Raw genomic sequence first — 26,938 nt, forward strand, 5'->3', positions numbered from 1 at the left:
GGAAGAATCATATTCAGCATTTGGTATTAATATATAGTACAAAAAGGTCCATTGAAACATGGAGTGACTCAGAAGGCAGTAGAGGAGGGCTTTCTGGCTATGCAGAAATGTCAGTGGTTCAACATTAGATCAGAAATTTCTTTAACATGTTGTGAGGGACAGTTAGTTGTTTCATCTGATGTTAAAACATAAGCCAAGCGAGTCTAGCAAGGTGCGGTGAGGAAGTGTGTGTCACATGCTCCTCTACAGGAAACGGGACTGGAGCTGCTGGGGAAGTTCAGAACTGGGTGACCTCCAACGGATTCAAATAGCACAGGTTAGTTCTCTTAAAATGTCTCTTTAGCTGTCCTACAGGGGTTCTGCACATGTATTTTCAGTGATTTTTGGCAGCAGCGGATAAGGAGTGGTCTGTGTGGCAGCAGGCAGCGTGGGATTTCAGAGCAGGGCAAACATATTTCTCTACAGGGCAAAAATAGGAAGCTTATCTGTGGGTTAGCTTGGGTTGTGTGAAGCTTGGAGACTGCCTTGCAGTACAACAGCAGTGTGGACCTCAATCACATTAGAAGTGTGAATGAAATGTTCTCCATCTTGTTAAGACTTCCATAAAATAAGTTAAAGGTCTGGATTTTTAATAGATGTGTTCAGTGTTAATACCTGAAAGCACTTTTCCAAGTAGAGGTAAAAATCATTGGCTGTAGTGAAAGCTTCATATAGTTTGTTTTGGCTGTACCAAGTATCCTTGGGTATAGCTCCTTGCTTTGATTTTACTGGCCTAGTTTCTTGTTAAGGTGTTCTCTCATTCCCGGTGATTTCTGTTGAGAAGTTGCATCATGACTTTTCTGTGCTGGGGGGTTTTGAATTGGGAGCACATTGCATCAGGAATGAAATGAAGCTAGGTTGGTGCCAGAGAATTTGGGAGCTCTCAGAGGGGGACTCTAATGGGATGTATGTTTTGTACTCCAACACAGATAGGCAATTGTGGTTAATTACAAATCCTAAATGCAAAGTTGAGTGAAAGTTACGAAGGTAACAACCTTCAGGATGATAAAACGTATAATACAGTAGTAAGTGCACAGAATCTGAACTAAAACTAAATCCGAGCGTGGGGTCCACGTGGTGCTGGGAGAGCGTGAGGAGGGGAGGTGATGGCCCCATAGCCAGCTCCAGCAGTGGTGGCTGGAGGCCAAGGTGTTTGCTCTGCAGTGACCCCCCTGCTTGCCCAGGCTCACAGCTTGTGAGGCAGAGGGGCCTGGACAGGGGTAGTGGCAGCAAGCTCACACAAAATGCAGCTGCTGGGGATGACAGTGCTGTAACAAGGCCATGCCAGGTGTTAAAATTGGAGATTTGAGCATCAGGCAAGAAGCCCTAAAGTTGCCCATACTTCTTTCCAAATATTTTTAAAATATTTCTCTGGTCATGTAGAAAACCAGATTAAGTGGCACAGCTCTTTCTCCCTCCTCGTACCACCAAGTGCATCCATCCTGACCTCAGTGTAGGAACATCTGTGTGAGATGAACGCAGTGGCTCTCTGCAGACCGGGCTGCTGCCACCTCCTGCACGTGCAGTTGGATGCTGCACCTGGCCCTGCTGCAGGGCACAGAGGCTCTTGCCAAGCTGGGAATAGCAGGACCCTGCTCCTGGGCAGTTAAACAGCTCTGTGGTTCAGCCTTGCTGAGCTTTGCTCTCCTATTTCCAGCTTTGGGGCTTTATATGCAGAGAAGGCTTTGGCCTTAGCTGGGCTCCCCTGCTTCTGTAAAACCAGCAAGTTTTCAGAGAGCCAAGGTTCTGCCCCAAATCAGCCTTTCTAATGTATTAGGGTTTATAGCCTTCACTGGAGCACTGTTTAACTAGGAATGTGATTTAAAAGCAATTTAGTAAAATCCCACTGCAGACATTTTCATTTCAGCCTAATCCTGTCTTATAGCGGCTCATCTCAAATAGATTAGGAGTTGTTTTAAGCTAAATATAATGGCTCATAAATAATATATTTCAGCCTCCATGCAGTGCCTTGTGCCAGGTATTTGAAATGGAATTAAAAAATAAACTGATACACATGCCTAAGTAAATAAACCCTAACAGTTCTACTCTGCTACCAGGAGTGAGCATAGGCAACCCGGATGAAAGAGCAGGAGAGTTGTTGAAGAGGGGGGATTTTTGAACGGGCTCTTTCCAGCAGCTTGTGTTATGAAAACCAGGGAAAGAATGTTTCTTCCTCTAACAAATTAAAAAGGAAATCTGCAAAAAGAGGAAAGGGAATAAAGAGTACAGACTAAACAAAATGAATTAAATATGCATTGGAACGAGAGAGAAGGAAACCAAAAAGTGAAAATAATAAAAAATGGAACCAGATGGGGACAAATTCTGTGCTCAGGAAAAAAAGGCTACTCTTTTGCTGCACTTCAGGAGGAGAGACTGTGTACATGTGTTTGTGCATATATCATCTATGGAAGAAAAATTCATCTTTCTATATGCTTTTTTAAATTGCTTGCTTGTTTCTTTCCCTTCAACAGTGCTAATACAGAAGTTTATTGATTTGAGGGAGCTTCCAAGTTAGATGAAAGCATGATTAAATAATATTTAATTCTGCAAATAAATAGAATAAACCACTCAATGTCACCTTAATCACTGGCTTATTTTACTCCCTAAAAACTACGTGGCTGCACTGTACTGTTGAACTTGTGTGCACTGTGCTCTTGGATGCATAGCACAGGGTTATTCTACTCTCTGCAAGGGAAAAAGTAGGAGATTTGCAACACTAGCTAATGCAAACTGGAGCTGTGTAGGCCAGCTTCAGAGAGTTTATTGCAGAATCCCCTTGCAGGTTTCATTTCACCACATAGCATATGCAAAGGCTGCGTGGCTGTGAGGGACTGGGGTCCTGAGACCGATTTCTAAATAGAAGTAAAACTGTAAAATGCTGAATGGCTACTGTTCTTACATTTTATTCTAAAATTACTGGATTTTTTAAGATTTTATTTTGTTGGGTCACATAGTAAATATATCAATATCAAATGGTCAAGTGTATTTTTTGCGAGGACATTATTTGCAGCACACCTGTCACATCTTCCAGGCTGTTACCTCTCCTTTTCTTCACCCCACACATTTGTTTCAGCTTTTACATGTGTTTTTCTCTAGCCTAAACTACAGAAACCTAATTACAAAGCTAGTTGTTGAACCATGTCTCTTATGAGGAGCAGCTGTTGTAGTGGATAACTCTGTTCAGTCTTACCATCACATCCGTGTTTTTTTATGCCTTTCTGTTCTCCTTCCACCGTTTATGTTGGCTTTTATTATGTATGGTATGCTGAAGTTGGAAGAATTGTCTTAAATTTGCTTGGGAACAAACTAGGTCCTTTGGCCTTAGGGAGAGCTATGGAGACCCCAGCCAGTGTGTTTTCCTGTTCTGATTCCTCTTTAGAAAGAGAGGGGCTCTTTACAGTATGCTGCCACTTTCTTATACAGAATTTCTACTTATGCGAGGAAATACGTAATGGACACATGCTCAGACTCTGTGATCCCTAATGGTTCACAATTAATAGTTCTTTTCCTTTCTTCCCTGCAGGATTGTGCAACCTGGGAAATGTTACTGCAATTTAATTAACTTCAGAAAGTGTATTCTGGACTGAATTGACCAGACCTCCTATTCTATGCAAGCATCTCCTGCTGGTGACCAGGTACAGAGCCTGTGGGGTTGGCACTGAGGGGAGGGAGTGGGTGGGAGTCAGGGAGTGAGCACAGTGCAGGGAATGCATCTGCTGGCTGTCATTCCTGGCCTGTAAGAGTTGGAAGCCACAGAGCCATCTCATGCCTTAGGTTGCAGTGTGACAATACAGGAGCCATTCTTCTCCAGGGCAGGATTAATGGCAGTGCCAGTTTACAGGCATGCTCTGATGTGCCACACCTTTCCTAATGTCAGATTTAGGTACCTTAGGTCACATCAGATTTTATGCCAAAACCATAAGCTTTTAACATGTGCAGTGAGTTATTTTCCATTTGGGGTTGTTTTGGGTTTTTTCCCCATGTCAGTAGTACAAGACTAACAGTGAAGGGATTTAAGGCTTGGCAAGTAGGTCAGGAGACCTAAGGTATGGATATGACCAGGCACAGTGAAACTGAAGTGGTCCTGATTTAGAGCAGATGACATTATACTTGAAAACTGCACAGTGAAGCCTGCAATGTTTACAATTTTGTGCTAATAAACAGGTATAGTATGAAAAGGTTCACTGTAACACATGGTTAGTAAGAAAGAAAGAACAGTGAGTTTACTTTTTTAATTTTAGTTTAATTATTTTTTAATTTGATTTTTGGTTTAATTTTTTTCTCATTGCAGCAGAGGCTCCATCAGAATGTGCTGTAGATAGGCTGCAGTGTACTGATCTACAGCTGGTGTAGTCCAGCAGATCAATTATTTCCTACCTCAAATGCTCTGTGTTTAAACTCCAACTGTGTCTTCCATATGGTTAGTGGGCCATGTAGAAACTGATGCTGGGAGGGTCCCAGAGTCATTTGGGATTTTGGTTCTCTGTAGACATGAGCATAAAACCATTTAGGGTTTCTTCTAGATTAAGTCTGTAGCTGGTCCATGTGGGTTGATGTTTTGGTGTAGTTTCAGCAGTGCACTTGCTTTGGAAACCACAGTCTGCAGAAATCTGGGTGCCAGGCTTGGGAGATGAGAGAGGGAAGAGCTAGCCCCAGGAACAGATAAATGTCCCACCTCACTCGTGGATCCACAGCTCTTCTGGATGAGGGGTGGTACAAAGACTAGTTTGGAGGATTATTCCACAGGACCAAAAAAGGTGATACTATTGTGTGGTCAGTAGCCAAACATATCTGTTTGGGTAGGAAGGGATAGTCTGTTCTAAGAAGGGAGACATGAGGAAAAGGAAAATATGAGTATTTTAAAACTGGCATTTACAAACTTACACTTGTCACTCCCACCCATTTCACATATGATATCGGGCTATGGAAGGTCCCAGGAGCAGCAGTAATGATGACAGCACAAATACCACCTGTGAGGAAGGACTGGAGGAAATATGATTGCTTAGCCTGAAGTGGAGAAGTTCAAAGAGATGTGTAACCAGTTTTCAAATATCAATGAAGAGGAAAGGAATAAATTCTTCTATGTATCACTTGTAAATAGTATGAAAAATAGTAAATGAAATCACAGCAAATGCAGGTCTAAATGAAGTACTGGGAAAAGCTTCATTAGCTGTAAGGATAACAAGATAGATGACTGAGGGATATTGCAGATTTTCAGTCTGTGGAGATTTTTAGAGAAAAAAAGAGATGAGTAATGCCAGGAATGATATAATCCATGGTGACTCAGGGGAAGGGTAGATGCCCTCTTCCAGCCCTGCTGTCTGTTGTTCTGTATTTCAGTCTCCTTGTTGATAGTGACTTTGAATTTTTCTGGTTATTTATGAAAGCTGAATAGTTGTTTTAATGGCAATAAGCATTTCCATATGGATGGTACAGTATATTTCATTCTCCACTTTTCAGGGAGGGAATGGAAAATGCTGTTTCTGAATTTCCTGAGGAGATATTTCTCTTGGAAGTAAACAGATAAAATGAGTGCATTATACTCTGCACTGTGAGAAAGTATTGAGTTATCGTTAGCAGCTGGCAGGGTAATGACCAGGTCTGCTACTGGTGTAAGAGGGGGACCTGGAAAGGCAGGTCCTGCTGCTTTCCCACATGAACAGTTGTGGGAAGCCAGGAAAATGCTCATTTGTATCACAGATCTCAGAAGTCTGGTACTAATGGCAAACTTCAAATTCATGCTGGCTGCACAAAACCAGCTTGGTCTGCGTTGCACAGCATTCTCTAATAGCAAGTCTTGATGGATCAAGGCTCACCTGAAGAAGCATTTGGCTGCAGAGTTCAGACTTTGCTCTACCCTCTCTGTGCAGAAGCAGCACTATTTCTCTGTGTGGGGGTGCCTGGACTGGCATTCCCTGTGACCCAGCCTGCTGTGAGCCTGCCTGCTCATAAGGGCCTTGGCAGATGTGGAAGAAAACAATGATCCCTGCCAGTCATCAGGGCTGGAGTTTAAAAGAGAAAGTAGGCTTCATGAGAGTAATAATGTCTTATGATCTGATAAAATCAATACAAAGCTTCCTTTCAGCTGTGAGTTTGATCCAGATACTACAGCTCTCTGAGTTTGGAAAAAATTTGCTTTTTATCTGGAAGCTTGTGGCCTCAGATTTGAAGTGGCTCTTAACTCTCTATCTAATTACCAATTCTGGTTTTGAAAGCAAAGATGTTCGGACTTATAGGTCAGTCTGCTGTGTGCTAAATTAAGCCTTCAAATTTATTTAAAATAAAGTTTGATTTTACCCCTAGAAGCTAACCAAATAGTTCAACCAGTTTGATCAGGGGTTTAGCCATATTTACAGGATTCAGCAGATGTGATGATAATTTTAGCTAGGGTTAGACAACTGTGACAGCCACTCTCATTACAAATAAATACAAGGGGAAATGGGTGGCCATCCTCCGAAACCTGCTGTTTCAGGACACCTGCACTGAGCATCATAGCCTGCAGGGACCAGTTTCTTTTCTTCTGAACTGCTGGTAGACTGGCACTAGCAAGGCCAAATTACAGCAGTTCTCTGGAGCAAGAGGATTTGTTGAATGTTCTAAAGAGGAAATGCAAGTACTGAATGATGGTATGTGGCTGCTTTTGGTTTTGTGGGTATGTTTTCATGACAGTGGTATGTCATACATACTTTTTTTTTTAGCTTGAACTACACTAAATTACTACTCTCATGCAATAAACCTGCATTTGGAATACCAGCAGGAGCTCAGCTAGACCTGCTATGTTGAATGGAGGCAAATAACCTCCAAACCCTGCTGTTGCCTGGGTCCCAGTGAGTTCCTGTGGCACCTGAGTGGCAGGCTGCCTCAGAGCTGCCAGCTGACACGGAGATGCCATGCTGGCTGGGCACCGCTTCCAAAACACTGGCACGAGCCAGGAGCCACTGCTGACCCTACAGCAGCTGGATGAGGCACCTTATCTCTCCTCAGGCTATGGCTTGTGGCTCCTACCGAGTTCAGGCAAAATGTGGATTTGTCCCTCTTGGCATATTCACCTTCCTGGCACATCTGCCTGGGTCTGACCTACGTGTGGCCTCACATGTGCTGTCACTGCAGTGGCCTGAGCCCCCTGGTAAACCCATGCTCTCTGGGGCAGGCACCCACATGGCACACTGCCTTTGGCTGCACTTGCTGCATGGAAACATTTCATTGCTGAAGGTCACAGAAAACAGAGATACAAATATTTAAAATGCAGATAACTGATTGGAACCTCTTGGATTTTATTCACCCTGACTTGGGGAACACTTTTAACATGTGTTGACTGAGCCAGCTTCATAAGTAGTAAGTGGAAGGGTGCTGTGTGTTTCCATCCTGGGTAGCTGCAGTAGGCAATGCAGCTCTGCTGTTTTCTCTCTCAGGAAGGCAGTCCAGGACCTATGCCCTCTTTGTGCCAGGGGAGATCAGCTAGTTTGTGTCCTAAGCTGTGAAAGATTTTGCCCTGACTATATTTTTGGCCGAATCCATTAATAATCATTCTTTCCAGCTTCTCCTCTTTGCTTACTAGCTAAGTACTTGCCATGTGCAGCTGTAAAAAGTTGTTTCCAAAGAGAAATAAAGTGGAGCAAAAACTTCTGTAATTGGAGATGGGGAGGAAAGCAGAAGGGCGTTTTCAATTTGTTGTCCTTGGATTCTTTTTGTTTGATTTGTGCCATGTTTTAAACTAGAGCCCTTTGCAGGACTGTGTGCCTTCTTGCTAGCCTGCATCTGTGTCCTCCCAGTCCTAGCTGGAGCAGCACCAATTTGCCCATGTCCCTCACAGGACCAGGGGATAATCAGGGCAGTCAGCATCAGTCAGAGAGCCCTGTGCTACATCAGCCATGTCAATACATTAAGATTGAAATCTCTTCAAGTCTCGAGCTTTGACAAGACATAAAAATAGTTTCCCTTTCTCTCTCTCTTTTTTTTTTTTAACCCAAACCCCCCATTATTAAACGCACACGAATTTTAGTGCTTTGCATTGTCGTTCACGTAACATTAGAATTGCTTTGAGTTTGAAGGAAGCAGACTGATGAAAAACAGAGCTGGTATCTTTCCATCTATTAGATAATTGCCAAAACAAGTAGAGAAGCTTATTTCATAAATGAAATCTTGAGAAGCTATCTTATAGGGCTTCCAACTGAATGATGAAACCTTAGATTAGTCACAGACAACTTAACTGTGCTTAAACACCTTACTGTAGGTGTTTAAATTGGCATTACTTGCTGCAGATGTGTGCTGTGTACTCAGATGCATATGTACAAATTTCATGGTCCCAATGTCACTGAGTATTCAGCTAAAGGCCCAGGTGTATAATCTGAAACCTCCAATTCAATGTTATCTCGCCTGTATTTCATAAATGTATATATTGCATAAATAGCAAGTCCTGCTGCAAAGGCAGATGGAAGGATTTATGTAAAAATGGCTTTACAAAGCTGTCGTAAATAAAATTTTTATTATAGCTCTGTTCTAGTAAATGAAACAAAGTGTAATTGTGGTTGGTCAATACTTTGATCTCAGCTTGGCTTATAATGATATAAATACAAAGAATATTAATATTGCCTGGATTTTGTTCTTTGCATTTTGGCAGTTTATTTATGAAATAATTGAAATGTCTCTTAGCTGTAGCTTTCTTTTCCAAGTGACTTTTGACATTTTTTTCTTGGCAAAAGGCAGTGTTGGAAATACTTAACAGAAAAATTCATCCTTGTATTACTCAGGATGTTTTCCAGATTGGACCAAATGGAAATTGCCGGTGATAGGAACAGCACATGAGTATTGCTGGTGACTGCACACATGCAGACTCAGATGCTGAAGGCTAAGGTCTCTCCTATAACCTATGAAGAGGTGTTCACTGTGCTGTGGGTTAGATTTTGACTGGTTTGCAAAAAGACAAACTAAATGCAAACTGAGGAGAAAGAGTTTCAGGTTTGTCCTTCCACTGCTTCAGCTGTGGATGGGAATCTGAGCAAACAGCCACCAGGGCGTCAGACTCCTTGCCTGGGGATATCTAAACATCAGTCCACAAGTTCCAAAAGCTCCTGGGTTGGTGCTGACCTTCTGCAGGGCACTCAGCAGGCCGCTAATTTGCTTTGGGGCTGCCTTTCCCAAGGAATGAGTCTAGAGCAGGAGATCCTCTGCAGAGTGTCTATACATATTTCCATTAGGTAGCAGCTCTTTTTGTCCAGTAACTGGTGTTGGAAGCAGGGAAGTGCTGGTCAGCTCAGGATAAGATAGATGATGGATTCAGCAGCTCAGTACTCAAAAGGAAAAGATGAATCTTTATTGTCCCTGCCTCTAGTCTGCTTTAGCCCTAGAACTTCAACAGGCAGCCTTCATAATTTATCATAGAGATTCTCCATTACTGCTTTTGGGTCATATCTTCCTCTAAGTCTAAGAAGACTTCTTAGGTCTGGAATGAAACCAGGGCAGCTCCTATCAGCTATAAGGACAGGTGGGGTTTGTTGTTTTGGTTTTTTTTTTTTTGTTTCATTTTATTTTTAATACAAAAATTAGCCTCTTAAAATTAAGCTTTTCTTGTTCTAGTTACAACAAAACTAATGTCAGTATAAAAATGTATGTTTTTTAAAAGAGAGAAAATGATGGTCAGATTTAGTAGATTTTTATATATGATGCAAAGTACCAAGCAATGCAGAGATGGCAACCTTCAGTCTGCTTTACTTTATGGTTCCTTAATAGTTATATGGTCTGTTAATTTTGTACAGCCCATCTAAAGGTAGTTTTTGCATTGTCTTATTGAGCATTTTTTAATAGCAGTAATATATTGCTTCATCCATCTATACCTCTGAAGTTGCAGGAGAAGTTTATTGCTGGATTCCAACTGGGCAGATAATTGGGTGGTGCAGGAACATAACATTTTGGCTTTGTTTTTAATATGGATTAGAACAATGCATCATTTGCCAGTACTGCCAGGATATCAGATGATCATGTAATTTCATATGTGCAATAATGTGTTTTCAGTAATATTATTGCTATTCTTTATTGTTTTTGAATTGATCCTTTTCAAACCATAATGTGTATGGTAAGATATCTAAGATTAAAATTAATCTCTTATCCTAGGCTTATCTTCTGGTTGGGTTTTTTTATTGCTTTGGATGCAATTTCTGAAGTTTTATGGACCATTTGTAGACCATTTAGAACAGACCATGTAGAACCATTTAGAACTTTTGGCCACAGTATCTTGGGTAGTTTGGGATGAGCTAAGATTGGCTCCAAGAAGGGGCCAATTGAAGTCCTAGAGTTTGGGGAGGGGTTGTTTGCTCAAGAAAACCCTCTCTTTGCTTCAGATTATTTTTTGTCCCCTCTTTTCCCTTTCTTTTATTATTTCCATCCTTATTTTAAAGTCTCTTCCAGAGAGAAGATATGTAGAGATGTTTTTGTATTGCCCATAACCTTTAAAAATAGTTACTGAAACCATAGCAGCCCATCTGAAAGCTTTCCGAGACACAGCATGAACTATAGAACAGGCCAAACCTCAGAGGGCAGAGGCTCTTTTCCAAGCAAGGAGAAATGGATACTGAGGGTTTCTTTGGATGTTTGTGAAGATAGATGCTTTGTTGTCCAGCTTCTGTGTGTGCAGGTGCCCAGCATACATTGCCCAGCTTCATGTATATTAGCATTTTGGGGGTTTGAAAGTGATAGTAATTAATTACTGTAAGCTATCATGTAAAAGTTGTAAGAGAGAGTTTCATTTTGTAGCTGTTCTCAGAGGAGGATCTAAGATAAAATATCTACCTTCGTAAATACCAAAAATATGCAAAGAAATGGTATATTTTGTCTATATTCATTTATAAGTCAATAAACTGAAAATTTTCAGTTGCTTTATTGTAAATTTTTGTACTAATTCCTTAGGCAATATGCATTGTAAAAGAGTAACTTGCAACATAATTACTTGTAAAGTTGTTTGTAGCATCCCAGCAGAGTCTACAAAGAACTTAGCTTTTCCTGGCTACATTACCTAAATAAGCCTTTAAATGGGAAATCAAATGCTGTTTTGCAGCTTTTTGAAGTGAAGCTCAGAGAAGGTTTGTGAACACGGGATACAAATGATATGCAGAATGAGTTCTCATTTAGTACCTAGTCAGTTAGTAAGATGCGGTGTGAGTTTCTGTTCAGTTTGTGGTTTGTGAGCAGGGCACAGAGGGTAAGTTATGGGGAGTTTTTCAATTGGTTGTGGTCCTTGGAGGCAGATGACAGCCTGTCCTGCTGGTTGTTCTCCCCAGGTTCATGGAGCAGTGTACCAGCAGTGCTGAACACAAAGCATGGCATCTCTGTGCAATCTATGGCTGTAGTCCTTGCTCCACCAGCCTTCCTGATCCAAAGGATGGTGTTGTGGGAGTCGGTGCCAGCCTTGCTTGCTGACTGTGGCACTTCTCAAATTCATTACTTACGTGCAAATATAATTTGGTGCCTTACAAATGATACCAAACCCCAGGCTACAGTGAAAATCCCTACACAGGACAAAACATAAAGGGACTTCATGGGATGCACTCTTCTTAATCTCTAAGTCTGACCTCAAAAAGTTCAAATGCTTCAGCAAAGTCAGAAGGTACTATGGGTCTCTTCCAGTCTCCTCTGAAAACTGGCCTGAGCCTTTCCATGAACTCTAGTGAGAATAAATTCAGGCTCTCCATCTCTACCCAGTCTAGTGGAGGTTTCTCATCACTTTGCGGCCTCAAATCTTTCAAAATTAACTTTAAGAATGGAAAATGACTTCTTTTTTTTTTTTTCTTTTTTAATTAAAATCTCTACCGGGCTGGGTTGCCTGTTTCTCACAAAACTGATTTATGGGTCTTGCTGCACTGAACCGAGGCTTTTATTGACAGTACCCTGGCTCTGAGGTGGTGGTTTTTCTGCGCTGTCTCTGGTGGAGCAGGCGCCCTTACATTAGGCAGATCTGGGGCTGGCTTTTGTTTTGTTTTTCCCACACTCCAGGCTGATCAGTCTTTGATTGCTCCTCTAATGACAGCTATTCAAGTTACTCTAATTTACGTCAACACCTGGGCTGTAAAAACTCTAATGCACTCTTGCTTGTGCAGTTGGTCTTTCCCTGATGACTGCCCAGGCCACTTAGCTTTTTGTTTGGGCTTTTGATGTGAAATCTGAGCTGATCTCTTGTGCACTGTAGTTTTTCAACATTCTCATAGGAATATTGTAATATTTATAAGAGACAGGGATTGGAAAATGGTGCTTTAAATTCATTCCACATGTCTTGCCCTTATATGCCTCAGATTTCCCCTTTAGAGGCAGTTACTATTTTAATATCATTTTATAGGTGCTGCCTTTAGTAGACCAGCCACAATTCACTGCATGTTTAGTAAGACTTAGTTGATTGTGATGAAGAAAATGCTTTATATTGGAAAAGCCTATTTGAATGCTGAAGCAAACTGAATTCTAAACCTACACCTACTGAGAAATAAAGCAGTCTGACAGTGTGGGAGATCCTTGTTCCTTTTCTATATGTATTCATTATTGTTAAATGTTTTTGACTGCAGCTTTGTGTCATCCTGTTGATAAGAGAAAAGTGAAGGAAGGCACCATCAGCAGTGGTGTTGTGCAGGTCACATCGTAATTAATTTAGTTCCCTGGGCATGAAGAGTGTGGGGTGTCCCATAGCTCCAGCAATGTAATCTGTGGCTCCAAACCAGCTCTTTTCATCCCAGCCTCAGGACTTGCTGAGAGAAGCCCCTCTCATTATAACTGCTGCTCTGAAGGGGACTGCAGCACACCAGACGGCAACTGTGGGCAGCAGAAGTCCTCCAGCAAAACCCCAGAGCTTGCTCTCCATATTTGATTGCTTTCTTGACTTTTTTTCTGTGTGTACTGAAAGTTGTAACAGCTCAAATGTCAAAAAAAACCTCCTTTTGGAGTAATTTATGGTACTTTTGGCCTGTTACGCTACCAAAAAAAGTGGATAGAAGAGAAAAAATGCTCCAGGTTTCTGTCAATTTGGGTAAAATAGCAGAATTGTTGTCATGTTACGCAAAACAAACAGGTGGTCAGAGCTGTAACAACCTAGAAAAATAAGTAGAGCAATAGGTGGAAAGGCAAAAGGTAGATATACTCTTGTGAACAAAAGCTGTTTTCGTCTGGTAACAAGCTGGGGATTCCAAAGGCCAGGCCATGTCTTTCTGCTTCTGGGTCACCATGTGTGGCTTGTGGGAGACATCCTTTCCTGCCCCTCGCTGTTAGCTGCCTGCCACTGCCAGGCCGTGAGTGACCCTGTGTGGCCAGAGATGAGTGGTGCCATGTTGTGAGGATAAGAAGGTGGACAAAGTCCTAAGTGCAATTATTTTTGTTTTGATTTAGGACTGAATAATCTGGAGGCAATAGTCAGAAATCCTTAATTTTTGAACTAGCCTGTTCACCCTACCAACAGCTCCTCGAGCTTAAGATGGTTTTGGGGAGAAAGCTGTGCAGTGCTGAGCAGCCACATGACATTGAGTGATCACTACTACAGTGATGAGACACTGGAAAAAGCAGCCCCATTGCAGAGAAGCTCTTGGGCTATGTATAAGGAACACTATTTTGTGAACACTATATGTTCACAAGGAGGAACAGGTGAGGGAATAAGTTGAAAAGAGACATCAGGTCCTTTCTTGCCGCAAATATGTTGTCCCTGTGTGGAGAGGTTGTCCCTGTGGCCTCTCCAGAGCGCTGGGAGTCAGGTGTCCCTTTCCAGGCTGTCTGGATCCTCCTTGGCTGTGCTGGGGCAGTGTGCCTGGGTAAAGCCTCGTGTGCTGGTTCCAACACTCACCTCTACTGAAGGCTGAGGTGGGTGCTAGAGGGTGGAGTGTTGCAGGCAGCTCTGCTCTGGACAGCTGAAGGAGAGTTCACAGACAGCTTGTCCTTAACCATCACTTCTGTCTGGGAGAGAGGGTGAAGCCTTTTGCCCTAGGGCTTTTTGCACAGTGGATGGGGGAAGGACTCTTCATCTTTTGGTATGAGGGTGCCCATGGGGATGGGGATGGAGCTGTCAGAGGTTGCAATGTCTGAACATGTCCTCCTGTCCTGAGGACTGGGATACAGCCCAGTCTTTTCTGCAGGATTTGGTCCTGGCCTCCTGCTGAGGAATGACACAAGTGTGCCTGTTTTGAAACTCTCTGTTGACTCCCTCCTGAGGTGCCTGGTGCAGGGACTTTGCTCCAGGTGTCCCTTGCAGGGCTGAGGTCCCATTCCCCAGGATCAGGTTGCTGTGGTGGGGAATGTGACCTGACCCTTGTTGTCTGCGCAGACAGGAATATTTTTGTAGAGCTCCTTTGGGCACTGGCTGAAAGAAATTATAGGAGTATGGATTAGATGTAACTAATTTGTTTTCAGTGAGTCAGATACTTTCTGCTATAGAGTGTTTGCTCTTACATTATCAGCTTTTCTCAAGTCAACATCCAGACACTTAAACTGACCAAAAGCTTAGCTGTTTTTTCCAAACAGTGACTATGTTGGTTACTAGAAGCAGCCCTCCAAAATTAGCCATTGCCTGTGATCATCTGCATATTTTGAGAAATATTTCACTGAAAGAAAAATCTTTTTGAAATACTTGGATTGAAACAATGTTCTGTCACCATAGCAGCCTATTTCTTAGCTGTAATTTTCCATGGATGCAGCACTGCTGTATTTTGTCCATCTAGCTCTCGATTGTGTTTGACAGATGAGGTTTGCTGGATGCAGCTTGCTGGGGACCATAGGTGCATCTGGCTGTTACTGGTCTGGGCACCTGTGGTCACGTGCTGGCTCAGGGGGCTGTTGATTCACTTGTCACTGACACACAAAGTAACCCGCTCTGTTGCTGTATTCCTGTGGTGGTAGGAAGTAGATGCAAAGTGTTTAGGGGGTTTTATGTCTCTGGGGAATTTCCCAGTGTGAACTGCAGATCGTGCTGACTGGAGGATCACTGTGCTTGGCTGGATGCTCTGGGATGAGGGAGTGAGCATGAGGAAGGAGTGTGGAGGAAGATGGAGATGCTGTAGGGTTGACGGAGCACAGGAGCCTGGCATAACACGCATAGAGATGTCAAAGCACCTGACAGCATCTTCACTTTTTTCCCCCTAACTAGTCATGTCTTTTGTTTGTTCTTGTTGTTATTTATCTTTACTGGTCCTCACTAGCTCCCCAACACCTCCACCTTCCACGTGCCTCTCACAATGTTGTAACTGAGCTAACCTAACTCTGCAATTTATTGTAAAGACTGTGTCCAAAGCAAACAAAAAAAATTCATCTTCTCTCTGTAGCCTTGGTAGGGCAGGAAAAAGGCTCACTGTGATACTGGCTTGACATCTGTTTCTTTCCCAAGAACTACCCCATGCACTTCTGCTAGAGACCCTTCAGGCTCTTGCCTTCCACTTCTCTCCTTTTTGGTCCCTACCTGCAGCAGGATGGCGTGCATCCCCCCATACTGGTCACTGTCCAATTGGGAAAGGTGCACTTCCCTGTGGGAGATCCTCCTGTGTGGTGTTCAGATTGGGCCAAATCCTATTTCAGGGCCACATAGACCTCATCTGCTTTCACATGTACTTGTGAATAAAGCTTATCATCCTTCACCCCTCCAATGGCAGTTGGTGGGAAAAGGAAGGAAACTTTGGCTCTGGGTCTAGGCAAGTGCTCTCCATCACTGACTGGTATACCTCCTCTGCCCTGGCATTTTGTGTAAGGGGTGGCATTTTTCAGCGTGGTGGAGAGTCATACTCAAACCACTTATTTCAGGTACTGTGGAGAGTTTCCTTGAAATGCCAAAAGTCCCCAGTAAAGTAGGCTTCCTCTCTCTGGCAGCATCAGCTCCCCAGAGTTTCCCTGGGTCTGAGACATTCAGAGAAACTTCTCCTCTTCGGTCTTTCTTTTGGGTGTCCAGATCTATGCAAGTGGTTTTAAGGGTGAAAAGTTAGTGCCTTCTTTTGCTACCACAGCTTCCTCCAGAAAGGAGAGGACAATTTATATTTTCACACCCTTATAATGTCCTGTCTCAGGCCACAAAGTCTTGTAGCCCCTGCATCAAAAGGATTGTCTTCTCAGACAAAAACTATTCTTAAAAGACCAGCACTGGTGTTAAATGACCCAAAAATACCAACAGTAACATTTTATAAGCACTTTGTTCCTCTGAAACTCCTCAACCTCAAAAGTTTTATCCTAGCTAGGAGAAGGAAAATCCAGGCTCTCCTGCCGTGTATAGGCTTCCTATACTTTTGAGACAGCAGTGTCTCAATTAAAACTTGTATCAGGTTATTTGAGTGCCAGATAGGCTTTTCACTCCTCCATGTGCAAGTGATTGAGGCCAGAGAGTCTCCTAAATATTTTTTCTTTACCCTATAAGGGAATTCTTCTTCAGTATCTTCCGGTAGCTTCATGCTCAACTGAATTTGGTTTGGTACCCTTGTTGAACTCTTTAGGGACTTAAACTCATCTATCTGTATATTTATTTATAGATTTTTATATATTTAGAAACTCTAGAAACTTTAATAAAAAGAGAAGAAAAATACCTGATGTTTTTAGGGGGGATTTACTGGCATGGTGTTGCATGGGAGGAGCACCTTCAGTATCCTCTGATGTTCTCATTCATGCTGTGCCATGCTCCTGGACTGACACCTGGTGCAGGCAGCTCCTCTGGCCTTGGGAGATTGGGGTGGTGGAACATGGGACATGTAGAATTACAGTGGCTCAGGTCTGCCAAGGAAATTGGGAACAGCGGGGCTCAAATTTCATGACATCACTGTAGCTATTTTTGGCAAAAAAGTTTAATAGCTCAGTACTCTGTTTAAAAAAAAATGATTAATGAAAAAATATTGTCATCTGTATAAAACTGATTGTAGGTGATTTTCTGACTGCTTAGTAATTTGTAAAGCTGCCCTTTTTGTTTTGACAGCTACCTTACTTAAGTACTTGGTAATGTAGCCCAATTTCCTCAAATTCAGATTTTAAAATTAAAAAAAATGATCTTTTCATTAGGAGAAAGTAATGGATTTTGAAAGAACCAAATCAGTACTGGTTTGGAAGTTGGGAACTTTTGCATAGGGGAGCAATCAGCATTTTCAGGATTTTTTTCCCCTTAAATTTATAAATTCTGTTTTATTTCTACAGTTGTTTGTTCCTTCCTCTTTTTTTGCTTAGAAATTAATCATGCAGGAAATGATTAACCACAGTGAGTTTGTCTGTCTGCCTCTGACTCAATGTTTAAGTGGGAGGGCCTTCAAGCAGCTCAAAATGTCTGGCCGGATACAAACCATGCACTTGCAGTGTGGTTGTTCACACTGTCCATCCAACAATAAATGTTGTTTCATTTTGTTTCTTTTTAGCATTCATAATGCTCCTGAAATGATTTCTGAAATACTAAATGAAATCTCAAGTGCCCAAAATTAGTGTTTCAATAGATTCAGTGTAGTGCCATTTTTGCTCTTTTTGGATTACTCCGCAGAGCAAGGAGCTCTTTGCAGAATGCGATGTATATTCCCTCTCTCCTCTACTTCAGTTTTTAAATGAAAGGAGTTTTTATCGTGGTGCGTTGCCTAACACAACATTTGAATATCGTTCCTGATGGCGGCTGCTGGATGTACCTGGTAGTTTGCAGAAATTAGTTTCTGTATGCAGGTATTCTTTACTTAGGCAGAGTTGGATCATCTCATTTGCTGGAGGCGAGGGTGGCTTTTCCCAGAGGCAGCAGACATGGGCTCCATGAGCTCGGCTGCAGGGAGACTGCCCCAGCCCCAGGGCGCTGGCCCAGGCAGGGCAGAGAGAGTGAGGATTGCAGGGGTGGGTGCCTGCTCCTGGCCCATGGACCTGCGGCTCTGCTGGTGCAGTGGGAGAGCAGCTGCTGTGGCTGGCTGTGGAAATCCTTCTCGTGCTGGCAATCCACACCTCTGTGCTTGGTGCTCACTGGCTGATGCTGCAGTGTATGTGTGCGGGTTAGTTACTGCAGTCCTTTCTGCTGCTCCACCAACACTCACCCAGACATAACGCTTCTACATGGCTTCTTAAAAGCTGTGGTAGTTTACACTGGTGCCTAAAAAATATGCTGGGACACGTGTCACCTTCAGCCTTGGTCTTCTGGAACCAGTTCCTCTTCAACACCTTGCAGCACCAAGCATTATAAGAAACTTGGTTGTTAACAGATTTAGTGGGTAAAATTTATTACTAGGTGGATTGGTTACTATTTCAAGTATTTTGTAGTGCCAGCCTTTAGCAGTTTAACATTTTCTAGCCTATTTTCGTAGCCTTTTCTTAAATTCAGCTCTTCCCCACTGACCAAGAGCAAATGATGTGAGTCCACTGCAGAAATGTAGGACAGTAACCAAAGCTTTCCTCTAATTGCAGAGTTACACTTAACAACTCAAGACATCTCTGTGTTCTGTAAGAAACAGTGGTCTTGTGAATTGGTGATGATCAAAGCAGCTGCAGAGTTTGAGTTCAGCATTGTGCTGACTCAGCCGCTTTGGTTCTGCGGCCCAAGAGTAGCTCTCATCCCAAGGGCTACTCCCAGCACTGTCGTGTACTGGGGGAGCAAGTCACCAGGTCACTGCATCTCTTCAGACCATTGTTATTCTTCATATGGGCTTATAGGGATCAAATTTTAAAATCCAGAGAGCACCTCTTTTATTTTTGCTTACAGTGAGTCAGAGAAAGAAGTAGATTGTACAAAGTCTAACAACCAAACAGCAGGATGAGTTAGAGCTTCAAAGACAGAGGTGCTGTTTCTTCCTGCAAAGCTTCAGCTTGAGTTTCTAAAAATCTCTTTTTCATCAGCAGGAGCAGAGTCAGAGTGGCAAAAGTAAGAGTGAAGCAGTATCGCAACTTTGGTTTTAAACAAAAATTTGACAATCTAGGGTGTTTTATGGGCTCTGTAAGTGCACACATTGTACGTTTTTGTGTGGGCACACAGGTTTCTCAGTCACGTCATGTGATCTCTTTTCTGATGGCTCCTAAAGGAAGTGTGTGCTCTAGAGCACCCTGAGTAAACAACCCTGCAGCAGGATGCTCTTGTTAAACTTCAGGCCAGTTTTGCCAGGGTTTGGTTTATTACAGAAGCTTGTCCTGTGCTTCCAAAATGCTATTTCCCAGCCTGTCTCTGAGGGCTGTAGGGCTTGTTCAACAGCAGCAAAATACAAGCTCACCAGTGTGTGCCTAATTTCGATGGCAGCTCTGTTGAGAGGCCCTCCAGTACCAGAAACACTGGCTAGTGTGCAGTGGTTGAGTACAGGTACATGTAAGATGGGATAGAGAAGGAGGGAACACCTAGTGCCTTTCTCACCACATTTGCCTCCTTGCAAATCATGTGTGCAGAGATGGTTTTGGAGAAGCTGGATGTTTTTGTGGGTAGTGGCTTCCCCTTAGAGAGCTCAGGCTTCAAGCATCACCTTACTTCCTCTTTATGCCACCAGTTCCCTAAGAAGCTGATCTAAAACAATCCAGTTAAAAGGGGGAAAAAGTAGAACAGAGCAGCCCAAGTGGGAAACAATCTCCAACTGACAAGTTAGGAGATTAGTTAGGGAGGTAGACAAGTTACGGTATTTTACAGGAAGTGCTTCACAGACCACCTGGCTCACTTGGTGCATTCAGATCTGAGCTGCCTTCATTTAAAAGCCTGATATCAAACCAAACTGTAGTCTGCCCGCTCCAGAAACTTTCCTGTGACACATGGAGTGCCAAAGAGACTGATGGTACACTAGCTAGACTGCTTTGACTTCTTAGCAAAGCAATGCAGAGAGAAGAATTTCTCTTTTTAATCCAATGAAGCAGTTAAAAGCTTGGTGGAGTACCCTCATGGCACAGTTAAGTTAGAGACATCTGCAGCTGTGAAAAGACTGTGTTAAGAAACAGGATGGTTGTGGTCTACTGTAAGAAATTATTTTCCTGTTGACCATTTTTTTAAACAGGAAGCTGAAGAACAAAGCAGCATTAGTCTTGGTGCTTTTAATAGGTTTCAGATTTCAAATATTGCATTTAGAATACGCTGATTGGGAAAGGATAGGGCTTTGTGCAGAGCTCAGTGAGAGCTACAAATTTGGAAGATGGAAATGTAACTAAATTCAAGCTGAACCTCTGAATATGAATCTGTTGTTTCTCTGGAGGAGCTTAAGATGCTCAGGAATGCAGCAGAGGACTGATGAGAGCAGGCTGGTCTGTTTGCAGGACTTTGTGAACGCGTGCATTTGCACAGCACTGTGTAGGCTTGCCTTCACACAGTTTCCTCTTTGTCAGTCAGTCTGTCTATCTGCCAGCTTCCCCTCTGCTCTGCTCACTCTTTCGCAGTAACTGGAAACAGTTTCTGCAGTATGGGAGAAGAAAACCTGCCGACACTTGGGACAGCACTAGTGCCTCACACCACTTTGAATGTCATGATTTTTCTAGATGGTCAGCCAGAGCTATGGGTGATGTGTTTGACTCCTTCCTCCCTAAAGATTTTACATAAAATCCACTAAAGTCTTATTTCAGAAAAATTTCTTCTGAGGAAGGTAACTCAGCAATTTGGGGGGGAGAGGGGTGTGGGAAGGGGGAGTTACAGCTGTATTCTAATTCTTTTGAAGCCTGAGCATCTGATGAGGTAAATCTGTACTTCTAAACAATTTTTTCTGACACGCATATCATGGATCATGTCAGAGCCATTACAGACTTCATAGGTGGTGACTCACTGCAAATGCCATTTTGTTTCATTCAGCACATTTTCCTAATGTTCATTTTAACTGTAAAGGTTAGTGTACGTGGCATGATGTTGATTTAACAGATACTGTGCTATTACACTTCCCCTCGGTTTCATCTAATACAATCAAGTTGCTTTAAAAAGTAAGAGCAGCGTGTTCATGTAAATAAATGCCCTGTGGATCTCAGCCATCAGCCTGGGGTTGTCTGGAGAATTACCCTTGTTCCTATTCCCACTGTATTTACCTGTCTTATGCAAACATTATATAAGTGGTAACAAATCATTGTTACTAAAGGTGGCTCAGGTGAATGGCCAGCATGGGTGAAAGCTCAGATAAAAGAGTGAAGGACATGCTGAAATGCCATAGCACTATTAGAAATGCTCCAAAGCCCCTGATAGGCACAGTTCCAGCAAGCTGTATGCCAAAATGCCACAAAAAGCCCTTGTGACTTGAAAATACACTCCTTGATACTTGGGCCTTTTTTTATTTTTTAGTTGTTCCATAATTTTGTTGTACTTAATCCCTGTATCTCAAGTGTGACCCTCCTAGGATTGCTCGAAGCTAAGTTCAGCTTGCGGCAGGGAAAAGTGTGAGCCTGGTCTCTGGCAGGGAAGCTTGTGAAGGGCTGAGCTTTATCACCAGGCTTTTCTGTCTGCAGCAGCCTGCAGCTGAGAGGCCAGGCTGCCTGCTTGCTCTTCTTCCTTAGGGAGAATATCCAGATCATGTCTGTGTGTGCTACTTCTGAGGAGGAGGAAGGTATATTCAGACATGATGTTGGAGCTTGGGATCTTCAGAGCAAGCAGGGAGAGAGGAAGAAGCATGAGTCTGTCCCAGAGCTCTGCTGTTCCACTCTACCCATAACAGTGTAGGTGGAGGAATCTTTTAGCAACTAAAGGGATTTAACAAATGAGCAACTCTTCCTGAGTAAGATCTTAAAGTATGATGCCTTCTTTAGGTAAGAGCTGATGGTATAGCTGTGGGGCTATGCTGAAGCACTTCCATGGGAACAAGATTGTTGGGTTTAACAGAGTTCAATTTGGTTACTGCATTTTGTGCAGTGCCATAGCAATGCATGGATTGTGTAAGTGTTCAAAACTGGATGTATATCTATGAATTTGTATGGCAGTGGGGATCATGTAGGGAGCCCCTGTTTAAAGATGCAGCTGGTTTCCATATAATTAAAATGCTTTTGATTGATTATTTAGACTTCAAAAATACAGAACATAAACCTGTTCACTGCAAGGATGTTTCTTTAGCTGAGCAGAAGTGTATTTATTAAAATGTATTTATCTCTGGACTTTGTGTGTTTGTGTTTTGCTGTGCAGGTTTCTTAGCAAGAGCAGACAGAGCTCAGCCTTCCACCATGCCTGTGCCTCCCCCTCCAGCTCCCCCTCCACCCCCAACACTGGCCTTGGTAAGTTTTATGGGAGGTAAATACATGCACTGTTCTCTGCTGCTGGTTGTCGCTTTGGACAGGATGTCCAGAGATACTGAGGTGTGGATGAGGGTATCCATGATATTTGGAGAAAGGTCTACAACATATTATTTATGGGTGGTCATTGATCTTACAAGAAGAACTATCACTTCCACTGCCTTCCAGTTCTCATGTGGCTGTCACTATCCACTCTAACTCTCCATCCTTTTATTCCTCCCACACTGGTGGTTGGTCTAGTGGAAAGACAACAGCTTTTCTATGGGGAGTTGAAGTCTGCTATCCCCTTGCCTTTCTCTGAACCTGTACTCCCACCTTCTCCCTTGTTCTACTGGAATATTTCTGTGACTTGAGCTGGAAAAAAATAAATCCAATTGTTTAAATTTGGTAAGGATAGCTCTTAGCTAGCATAACTCCCTCAGCCAGCCTGTGGTATCAGAGCACAGAATCCACTGCTGGCACAACATGGTGAGTGAAACTACGTCAGACCTGACTTAAACTGGAATAGAGCCTGTGCTGTGCCTGCCCTGCCAACAGTCAGTCACCTCACTGACAAGAAGGAAGAGGCTTCTTGAAATGCCATTTTGAAGTACCTAGATTTTTTCAGAGCAAAAAACCTAGAGGATTACACAGAATGGGCTGTCTCTCAAGAGTCTTTCCCTCATTTTCCACCACAAGCAAGATACAGACTCTGCTTGGTCCTTCCGTGACAGCTCTCCCCACCTTTCAGGAAATCTCCATTACACTGATCTGATAAATTAGAAAATGTTTCAGGAGCTGTTTCCTAGAAAAAAGAGCCATATATATGTGTATGTGCATAAGTGCATATTGTTTGGAGGTTTTTTGTTGTTTCTTGAAAAACTGTGTCACCAAATCATAAATTGAAGAGAGAGGATCATTGAGACAAACCTCATACATCCAAAGGTTTTATTTGGTCTATATGAAGAGGCCAATATTATTGAAGTGGTGATTGTCTACTATATTAGCTTAGAAAGAAATACTTAAAAATGGCAAAGGTCCATCTTTGCTCTGATTTATCTCAAAATTGCATTTCACCACAACTTTCAAGGATACCTTCTTGGATAATCAACGTGTGTGTGGTCTGTTCTTGTTCAGTCTCCAGAATGGCAATTTGCCACAGATATGCCTTGGCTTTAAAAAATCAGAGATTCTAAATCAGCAGTTCAGAAAAGGTGAATTCACATAGAAGTATTCTGTTTCTAATGAATAATGTGGGTTAGAATAGCAGTAGTGTTGGGGACTCTGAGTCAGTAACAAGGCCAGCTACCTGTAGTATCATTCACAAAGCTAGACATGGTATGCTACCTATCCACTCCAGTGCTGTTAAAACAGACACTGAAGTCTCAAGTAACTACCATATTTGAGCAGAACTTTGTATCTAGAAGTTGGGATCTATTTTGCCTCCTCATTTTTAATTTTTGTTTTGCAGGCGAATACTGAAAAGCCATCCCTAAGCAGGTCAGAACAAGCAGGGCGAAATGCTCTATTATCTGATATTACCAAAGGAAAAAAGCTCAAGAAGACTGTTACTAATGACAGAAGTGCTCCAATTCTAGACAGTAAGTATGATTCTACAGGTTGGAATTTCTGTAGACATGAATGGTTCTACAGATCTGAAAGCAGAAAATTATTTTATATATCATCAGATGAATTGCTATGAGAGTAGATAAAAGAATGTGACAGAAATTATCATGCACAAAAATAAATTCTATTCATCATGAATGAACAGTAAGCCGAGAAATCAAGTGTGGCTTATGCAATGTGAATGCTAATTTGTTTGCTAATTCTCATAAAGTCATTTATTTTCCTGTTTGCTTATATCAGAAAACTATGCAAACCCTACCAGGAGTTCTGCTGAGGACCTGCAGCAGATCAAGCAAACAAAACCCCCATAAGGACTGAGGAGAGGACAGAGAATAAAGTGGAATTTCAGACTCTACTTTTGCATAAACAATATAAGAATAAATGCATGCCTGGCGTGACACCACTGGCTCCAGTAGCACTTAGAGCAAAACCAGAGCCAGAAGCCACAGCTCTACCTGTGTGTCACTGCTGCATGCAGTTTTGCCACTCCTGGAGTGACTCAGGGGTGTTATCTTTTTGGCTGAGCCTTGCTGCTCAGCCAGCCCAGCAGTACTGCACAAGGCAGTGACTCTACTTACCTGAATGGAAATAAGGTCTTTATCCAGCTGTGTCTCACAGCACATCTTGGTACGTGCCAGGAGGAGGCTGGAGAAGCCCATGTAGCAAAAGTATTGGGAAGGCAGAAAGAAACAGGAGAAGAGTGAGGAACACAGGCCTGTGCTGACAGAGGAGCAGCATTCATTACCTAAGGAGAAAAGACACTTCTGCAGACTAATTAGCAAATGTAATACACCTCAATCTAGGTTTGGCTATGCAGTTAAAATCTGGACTGTGATAGGAACATGATGATGAAAGAAGGAAATGCCCAGAGGAGTGTGACCAAATAAAAATAATTAAAAAAATAAAAATTAGATACAGTCCTGCAGTCAGCCAGCTACAGTTTTTAAAGATTATCTCTAAATGTCAAGTTACATATTCTAAGTGTAGTAATGAGCTGGAGGGGATTAAAGGAGGGGGTGAACAGTAAGATAAAAATGATGCAGCCTATTATCTTATTTACATGAAATAACAAATCATGATGAAAGACTAAAGCATGGTAGCAGCATTTCTCCAGAGGGTCACACCCTATCTGAGTCAGAGCCAAACTGAGCTGACATGCTTAAGAAAGAGGATAATGTGAAACATCCCCCCCATGGATACACTCTTCCTTTTTCCTTGGGGAAATTTTTAGAAGTGCTTTTTATCCACAGGTTTTAATTACTTTGAAGTCAGTGAAATTTTTACCCACCCAAAGTTGTAGAAATCAAGATTCCAAGAAATTAAGCAATTGATCTTAGCCTGTGTGGCCCAGCATCTGAGAGCTGATCTCCACAGATACCCCAGCCTGTGCACCTGCTGATTTTGCAGTGATTCTCTGAGTAAGGCTCTTCCTCTGTATTGTAGTTGTGGAAACACTTCCATTTAACTTTTGGCAACTCAGTTGTCAGCAGAAATATTGACATTAGAGAAATGGGAGAGAAAAGGGGGAGGGCTGATAAAATAATTCCTGCCTATTGGAAGCATTGACAGTTAATGATCCTGTAACTGCACTTCTGAACCTACAGAAATGGCATCTCCTTTCCTACTAGGCTTTGTTTAAATAAGTAGATATGTTGCAATATCATCAATAATGAGAGAATTCTGTGCGTTCCCAGCAGTGATCCCCAGAGACACCTTCCAAAGGAAGAACCTGCCTTCCCTCCTTCCTTCCCTTTTTCCCATGAGATTGCCCTGTCTCTGCTTATGGAGAAGTGGAGGGGAAGCATAAGAGAGCAAAAGTACAAAGAAACAGGAAGAAGCAACTGAGGTGCTAACAAAGACTAAATTATATTCTCAGAGGTCTCATCCATGCTCAGTTCCAAATTCTCTGCAGCAATTTGCTCTGCTCCCCAGTCTAGAGCAGACTAAAGTGATGGCTTAATAAAACACAGAGGCTATGGTTATTATGGTTACTCCCCAGCTCCTCTAGGGTAGAGTGGTGGTGGTGATGATCCAAACCTTGTGTGTTTTCAAAGTTCATCCATTTTTCCCCAGCTACAAGCATTACTCTATGGAAAGAAGTGATTTTGCAGGATCAATCCTGCTTCACTAACATGGGGGATCTTTTATTCCCTACAGAACCCAAAGGATCTGGTGGAGGTGGCTTTGGAGGAGGTGGCAGTGGCGGGGGTTTTGGTGGTGGCGGTGGTGGCGGCTTCACTGGCGGTGGACCACCTGGCCTTGGAGGCCTTTTTCAAGCAGGAATGCCGAAGCTCAGATGTACTGCAAATCGAGATGCTGGTAAGAAAGACCTTAAATTTTCAGTGTGAAAAAATGACATTGCTTAAAACCTTCATAAGCACTGCAATAAATTACCTGCTGGGATTGAGAAAACCATCAAATATTGCTTAGGGAGTGTATGAGGCATCCCAGGTGGCTGGTACACACACTGCAGATGCAGGCTTGTCTGGAGTGTGCTTCTGGCTGACAAAACAGCTGCCCCAAGCCTCATGACCCTTTAAACAAAGGATATCTGGGGCCACTGAGTTTTTTAAGGACATAGGATTTCATACTTGTTGAAGAAGGACTATGCAATGAGGGTTGTAGAGTGTTACAAATGTTACATATTTTATAGGCTAACATAATTTTTCAGCACATGTGTACAACAGTCTCTCAGAGCTGGTATTTTCTATTGTGTCACAGTTTATTTTTGGGAACTTGTATTAATACAAAAGTTCCTGGCATCGCAGAATAGTACTTGTGAACTGCAGGGCCGGCTGCCTTCTTTCTGATGTGCACAACTACATCCTTAGTTCACAGCTACTAGAAAGGGCTGAAAAGAGCCTTTTGCTGAACTTTCGTTGTGAAATGTAATTTAAAAGCTAAGACTTTGCTCTCAGTTTGATGGTATTCAGTACTTGCTGTTCACCATTTCTTCCCTCCCGGTTTTATTTATATGCTTTCTGTATGATGGCTGCATCACTTGTGTTACTTTGTGGCCACTTAACTCGTGCCTCATAAGCAATATCAGGATGTCGCCTGGTTCTCTGGGGTGGTTTCCCGATGGTGCCGGGGTTGGGATTGAGCCTCAAAGCAGGGGTGCCCCGTGCCGGGCTGCTCCCTGGCTGCCGCGGAGCCTCGGGACGCGGCCCGTTCGGAACCGCAGCCCCGG

The 26,938-nt window shown here is 42.7% G+C and overlaps 1 protein-coding gene across 1 annotated transcript in view; it reads left to right on the forward strand.

The window, feature by feature from the left end:
- The window catches only part of WIPF1 (WAS/WASL interacting protein family member 1), a 52,063-nt gene that overhangs the window by 16,329 nt on the left and 8,796 nt on the right, over positions 1 to 26,938 (forward strand). Inside the window, exons 2-5 of the mRNA XM_019007325.2 lie at positions 3,563 to 3,674; positions 22,037 to 22,125; positions 23,594 to 23,723; positions 25,906 to 26,090. Coding sequence (XP_018862870.1) covers positions 22,075 to 22,125; positions 23,594 to 23,723; positions 25,906 to 26,090 — 366 coding nt within the window. The 5' untranslated portion in view covers positions 3,563 to 3,674; positions 22,037 to 22,074. The remainder of the gene's footprint in view (positions 1 to 3,562; positions 3,675 to 22,036; positions 22,126 to 23,593; positions 23,724 to 25,905; positions 26,091 to 26,938) is intronic.

The sequence above is a fragment of the Parus major genome, chromosome 7 (assembly GCF_001522545.3).
Source record: "Parus major isolate Abel chromosome 7, Parus_major1.1, whole genome shotgun sequence".
NCBI classification, from domain to species: Eukaryota; Metazoa; Chordata; class Aves; order Passeriformes; family Paridae; genus Parus; species Parus major.